The sequence below is a fragment of the Austrofundulus limnaeus genome, unplaced genomic scaffold (assembly GCF_001266775.1).
Source record: "Austrofundulus limnaeus strain Quisiro unplaced genomic scaffold, Austrofundulus_limnaeus-1.0 Scaffold167, whole genome shotgun sequence".
In the NCBI taxonomy this organism is placed as follows: domain Eukaryota; kingdom Metazoa; phylum Chordata; class Actinopteri; order Cyprinodontiformes; family Rivulidae; genus Austrofundulus; species Austrofundulus limnaeus.
In genome coordinates this window covers 1093852-1100527 of record NW_013952569.1, presented here as the reverse complement: position 1 = coordinate 1100527, position 6676 = coordinate 1093852, and the positions used below count along the sequence as shown (strand labels likewise).

At 40.6% G+C, this 6676-nt stretch overlaps 1 protein-coding gene across 1 annotated transcript in view; it reads left to right on the top strand.

The window, feature by feature from the left end:
• Positions 1-6676, top strand: part of trpc5a (transient receptor potential cation channel, subfamily C, member 5a) — a gene marked incomplete in the record, with an annotated part of 146999 nt that overhangs the window by 105404 nt on the left and 34919 nt on the right. Inside the window, 3 exon segments of the mRNA XM_014017426.1 lie at positions 46-185; positions 1996-2196; positions 3463-3584. Of these exon segments, the coding sequence (XP_013872880.1) occupies positions 46-185; positions 1996-2196; positions 3463-3584 (463 nt within the window).

The window sequence follows — 6676 nt, the reverse complement described above, 5'->3', positions numbered from 1 at the left end:
GTGTGTGTGTGTGTGTGTGTGTGTGTGTGTGTGTGTGTGTTTCAGGCTTCATCTGGGCAGAGATCAAGGAGATGTGGGACGGAGGATTCACAGAGTACATCCACGACTGGTGGAACCTCATGGACTTTGCCATGAACTCCCTCTACTTGGCCACCATCTCTCTGAAAATAGTGGCCTATGTCAAGGTAAAAGCAAATATATATATATATATATCATTAAAAATGATGAGGTTGTTGCAGTTTGAAGGTCTCACAGAGAGAAAGTGTGTGGAAGAAAATAAAACTCATTTAAACTTTGCTGTTTTTCTGGCAACAAAAGGCAGTCTGAGGAGCAGCGGTGCTTTGGAACGATGAGCCGCTTTGTGTCCTGAATTCATCGTGTCGGGTTATATAATTTACTGACCTGCCAATAGTTTTACACTGCTGCACTCATTAATGCAACTTATTTAGAAAAACAACTTTTAAAGTCCCATTAGGACAGTGTATGTAACTCTGTCGTCAGCTGTGATTTACTCATGTTAAATGAAAGCTCGGTGTGCAGTGGGTTTTATATTTAGGACTCACTTAACTCACTGTTGCAAACTCACATACATGTTATGTTGTACGGATTGTCCTTAATTTATATGGATTTCGCCTTGGCTGTCCTAAAATTTGCTAAATGATGTCACCTAACTTGCATAATTGGACATTCAAAGAGAACATTAAAGGAAAAGAAGTGGGTAAAAAAAAACTCTAAATATGCTTATAATTGCAAATTAATACTTATGTCCACATTACCTATGTTCATTTTGTGAGGTTATCAAATGTAATCAACAGACTGTTAGATGTGATTACAGCTTGCTTTGTAAACCATGGTGAGAGCAGTGGCACCTTTGCGCATGCATGATTATTTGCTGCAGTGGAGCTCCTCTCTGCTCTGACTGCAGAAGGGGTTGCTGCTGGAAAAGGGGAGGAGCCTCACAACAACACTCGCTGCTCGCTGAGGAAAGTGATGTCACCAGAGTCTCCAAAAGTTTCCAATAACCCAGGAAAAACTCACTAGATTTGTCACTTTTTGCGAAAAAAAAAAGTTGTTAGAGGGGTCTGAAAACTCGATAAATCTAGCACCAAACCTGCTAAGTTGGCAAAACTGAACACACTTCTAAACCTTTGCATCGGTCTACTTTTTGCTTTAAATGATGGCGTCAAACACTTATGTCACTATTATTCTAAAGGTTTAAAAGTTTGGAAGCTAGTAGTTTAACATTTTGAAGGTTGCATAAAAAACAAACATTTTTTAAAGATTTTAGATTATAACCCAGGCTTGCTACTTGTTTGGTCACAAAGACCTTTATTTCAATCAGACTGCGACTGAAAATCACTCTTTTTTTCTTAGATTTTTGAGTCACCAACTTGGTTTTTAAAAATCTCAGCTTAGTTGGATAATATCTAAAGTGCTTCCTCTGAAGCAGGAACTGAAAAAACTGTAAAAAAAAAAATAGCTGAAATAGTTGAGGAGTGTGAAGTAATGCACTATGCTTGGTTGCAAGAACAGGTCGCAAGTTCATCACAGAGCAGCACCACTTATAAAATAATATATATATCACTTTTTAATTTGAAGAAAATGATGCAATGACACACACAAATACCAGACGGCGGGGCCATCTGCGACAGCTGTGAGTCACCGATGTTGGCGGGTGGCCCTCCTACACCGGGCCGACACTCTCACATGCATCAGAACTACAGGCATTCAGATGGAGAAGGAGCACACACAGCTGTAAGCTTACATACCTGCCCTGACAGCTCTGCACACAAAGAGGCAGCAGCTGGCGCAACGTGTCCTACCCATCCATTTTTCATTCCTCCTTCAAATATTAATCGACAATAAAAATCCTCTGGAGAACCTGCATGACTTTTTGCACCGTCATCGTGCGACGGAGTGTGAAACAATGACGGTGCGTCTCTATTGGTTTCCGGTTATTCCCTCACCTGTTTTCCCTTTCCTTCCTTCATCCAGTATAACTCGTCTCGTCCCAGGGAGGAGTGGGAGATGTGGCACCCCACGCTGATAGCCGAGGCTCTGTTCGCCATCGCCAACATATTCAGCTCACTCCGGCTCATCTCCCTCTTCACAGCCAACTCCCACCTCGGGCCTCTGCAGATCTCCCTGGGGAGGATGCTGCTGGACATCCTCAAGTTCCTCTTCATTTACTGTCTGGTGAGACGCTAATGAGGCTCCTCACGCCACAGCTGAGGGCTTTCATTCTTTAACTTTAGGGATATTTTTATTGCATGGAAAACATTACATTATTTTTAAAAGACTTAATAGTTAATATAAGATTGCAACAGTCCTCATCTGGGTACAAACTACGTACCACATAACAGTAGCATATATGACCCCCGCACATACTCACCAGAACACATTTATTGTTTTGGATGGGGGTCCAGGAGGTTCGGGGCCTCTTTGGTCATCAGAGCTAAAAAAATAAATAAAAAATCTGAAGCAACTGTGTTGAATAATTTTTGAGGTACAGGAATTTTTCTATGTCCAGACACCCACTTTTCAGATGGAGCCCCCTCCTCAGCCATGGGGGTTATGATAAAACCATTGGTGGGCGCAGTTTAGGTCGGCCACATCTCTATTCCTACCAAATTTCATGCTGCAAGGTGCATCCCAAAATTTTGTTGTTTTGGGAGGGAGGCTGTATAGGGGCTCATTGGTGGGCTCGATGGATAGCCCTTCATCAGAGCTAAACAAAAAATCTGAAGCTCCTATGTTGAATAGTTTTTGAGTTTTAGGGAAGTTTTGATGTCTAGACACCTTCTTTTCAGATGGAGCCTCCTCCTCAAATATGGGGTCTGTTGTAAAATCATTGGCTGGCGCAGTGTAGGTCGAACTCATCTACATTCCTACCATCATGTACATGTAGAACATGTAAGTATATTACTTAACCAGGAAGTGACTGCTGAATAAGCAATGGTCTCATCTTGCTAAGCTAAGCTAAGCTAAGCTAAGCTAATCAGCCACACAAAGAACGCAGCATGATCAAGATAGCATTAGAGGGTCTTTGATTGGCAGCAGAAGGACATCGTCGGCTTATTTCATTACAGTCAGGACTCATTAGTAACGCCTCAAGGGACCCTCTAACCTAGAACACTGTCCACGGGGGGATTGTTTGGGGCCCTGAAGCTCTAAAACCAATTGTGGTGAAACCGAAGACCGCGAGGCATCAGTTCTTCACTCAGAACACTGTTTGGGTTGTATGGTTTTAGCTCAAAGCTGAGTTTTAAAAGGGCCCAGAGGAATGTAGGGTCAGTCTCTGCACCAAAACACAGCAGCAGAACACCATAAACAAAACCCTGACTGTGCTGGGGTTTGGTGCTCTGGGAGACTTTCTAGGACTTTCCATGTCTACTTTGTTTTGGGTATTTTCTTTTTAACTGTCAAATCAAAATCACTTCTTTGTTTTGTGTGTGTTTGTAGGTTCTGTTGGCGTTTGCTAACGGGTTAAACCAGCTGTATTTCTACTATGAGACCAAGGCGTCAGAAGAACCAAACAACTGCAAAGGAATCCGCTGTGAAAAGCAGAACAACGCCTTCTCCACGTGAGTACAACCTCTGACAGGTACTCCACACAAAACACACATCTGTTTACTGACAGCAGTAATAAAGTCCAGCGGCAGTCTGTCTGAATTCATGAATAAAAAGTTTGGATGTATCTCTGCTGGCCCCGAATTCCCACAGTTTCGCTCTCTCAGACCTATTTTATACCTCGATGCACCGGATAATGATATGGAAACGATTTTCTGTGGCAGGTTGAAGCTCAGGAGTGAAATTTTTTTTACCCTTCTGTGTGAGGCAGGAAAATTTGCAGTCGTTGAGAAACGAGTCAAGGTTTTAGTGGACTCAGAGGTTGAGTTTGAATTATGGTTGGTAAAACGGCTCTGCCACAAACGGATTCACGGGATTATCTTCGAGGAAGCAAGAGCAGCAGCTCAGCTGAATTTAAATCAGGAGTTTGTTTTATAAAAGCTGTATTGATTTGTGATCGAATCCAAAACAGTAAAGCCCTTGGCAGAACGAAGACAAGGAAAGAAGATGTTAAAACTAGAAAATTTCAGACGAAATTTAAAAAGGGCTTGCCCAAGTGTGCCTAACTTGGAACCAAAGGAAGGTCTAGGAAAACCAGAAACCCCTCAGAACTGCATAAAATCGGGCAAAAAGGGGCCTATGAGGGGCGAAAACAACTAAGAACTTTCAAAAACCAGTTAAAAAGAGCCTAGGAGAGCCAGAAACCCCTCAAAATCTCTTCAGAGGTTAACAAAGGTCATTGATATCCAGTTTGGAGCAACCAGTGGTATTTTATAGGGCTAACATGATTTGCTTTAATCAGAATCACTGTGCAAATTAGTAATCAGAGAGAGAAATTATTTGCTATCTAAAAACGCTTTATTTGAACAAGAAGACCCATCTGTGAATATCCCACTCAGTTGCACATATTTTAAGATTCACATCTCGTCTTTAAAACCTAATTTTAGATGAGGCTGATTCAACTAATCCAAGCTACTTTAATCCAGATTCCATATGTTAATCTTCTTAGATAGCACATTTCTCCAGTCCAGGACAGTAATTTTGATGTAATTGTTGTGGGGGTACATGCTACGGTTCGAGCCACATTCAAAGTGGTGGATTAAGAATAAAGAAATAAATAAAGAGACCAGTTTAGGAGTGTAGAGGAATGGTTTATCCATTGCATGGGCAAGCCCAATGAGAGGTCACACTCAACCTTAAATCGTTCTGTAGCTGCGGGACGATACAGTGCTGGACAAGATTCTCAGTTTCTTTACTAGATTCAAAGTACTGGTCAAATATTACTCCAATAAAAGTAAAAGTAGCTCTGTCATATTATTGCTTAAGTTAAAATACTGCAGTATGTACTTTCAAAAATACTAAAGCACTGAAAGTGCTTAAAATCATTCATTTTTTAACAATGCATTTGATTTGAGTGTAGTTGAGAGTAATTGGGATTTTTTTTCTGCTGTATTAAAGATCAGTAACTCCAGATGTCTAATAATAATGATGCTTTAGTCTTATGTAGAGCTTTTCTAGACTCTCAAAGACGTTTTATAGTTTTATACATTATTCATTCACTCCTTGTTAACTCGATGGTGGAAGTGTTACTGCCATTCTGCGTCTACGGCCCCTCCAGACCACCACAAACTAACTTGTATAGATGGGGAAGTTAGATTAAGGGTCTTGCCAAGGGACACAACAGTATGCACTCATGGGATTTGAACCAGCAACGGTCTGGTTGTAAGGTGAACACCTAACCCCTGCACCACTTTATCTTCCTTTTCATACCCTTTTTGCAAGAACTGTCAGCTCATTCAGTCTTAAATTCAAGGTCAAGGCTTGGAACGGTTTTTGGTAGAGTCTAGTATTAAGGAGCTCTAAATCTAACCTGAGCTTTTCAGTATGTATTTGTAACTTTTGTATTAGTTTGTTGAATTGAAAGTGATATTTGTTACAGTAAAGTAGAATCACTTTAACAAAGAAACAATTTAACCAGGTTTATTTGGTAGAAATAATCTATTAATAGAACAAAGGGAATAATAGTCTAACATGGTCTAACTTTGGTCTTAAATGAGTCTATGTTAAAATCCGGACTAATCAGGATCTTAACAAAGACCTGCAATAGTGCTGAAACATGTCTAGTATACCTGGTGTATCTGCAAGGCAACACTAGTATGAGGAAAAAATATTATTCTAGCAGTCTGTAAATTTACAGTAAATCGGAGGAACAAAATAGGTGGAAATTACACAGACAAAAAAATGTAACGAGTAATGAAAGCCTTTAGAGAAATTTAGTGGAGTAAAATGTGTTTTATTTGTATTGTAGTAAAATTAAAGTTTTCAGTAAAAATGTTACTTGAGTACAAATTCTCAAAAACTGTAGAGTACTCGAATATGTACTTTGTGAAAAAAAACAACGGGGATGTTTGTTTGTTTGTTTGTTTGTTTGTTTGTTTGTTTGTTTGTTTGTTTGTTTGTTTGTTTGTTTGTTTGTTTGTTTGTTTGTTTGTTTTTGAGAAACATCATTATTGACATGTTATGGTGGAGGTTTCGGTCTTTCCGTGCCCAGGTTCTTACCTGGACCCGCTGCCTCCATGACAAATGGATGGTTGGATTAATGGAAATGTTTTCTTAGGTCTTTAGTTTGATCAAATATAAATAAATATTCAAAGCTACATGATCTCCAGTTGTTCACAGTTGGAGTATTACTTGTTTTTCTATCAGCAGTGAAAAAGGTCAAATGAAAAATGGGACTTTTCACGCTGTTAAAATCCCCTCAGATGTCCCGACTAAAACCCCTGAGAGAGTTCAGACAACCTGAGAGAAACCCCCTCGTACCCTCTCTGGATTCAGCAACTGTTCATCGGCTCTGATGTGCCGTTGATGGATCACAGGCGGTGGGGGAGAGAAATCAGCGTCGCACCGAGACTAAGTGAGCATGCAGAGCGGCGAGGCGACGACTGAGATGACGCATTATGTAAACAGAGCGAATGCTGCCCCACTGGCAGCGCCGTCTGTAGCGTTAGTCATGATTTTACAATACCTGGATTATTTCCTCTCTGTGTGTGTGTGTGTGTGTGTGTGTGTGTGTGTGTGTGTGTGTGTGTGTGTGTGTGTGTGTGTG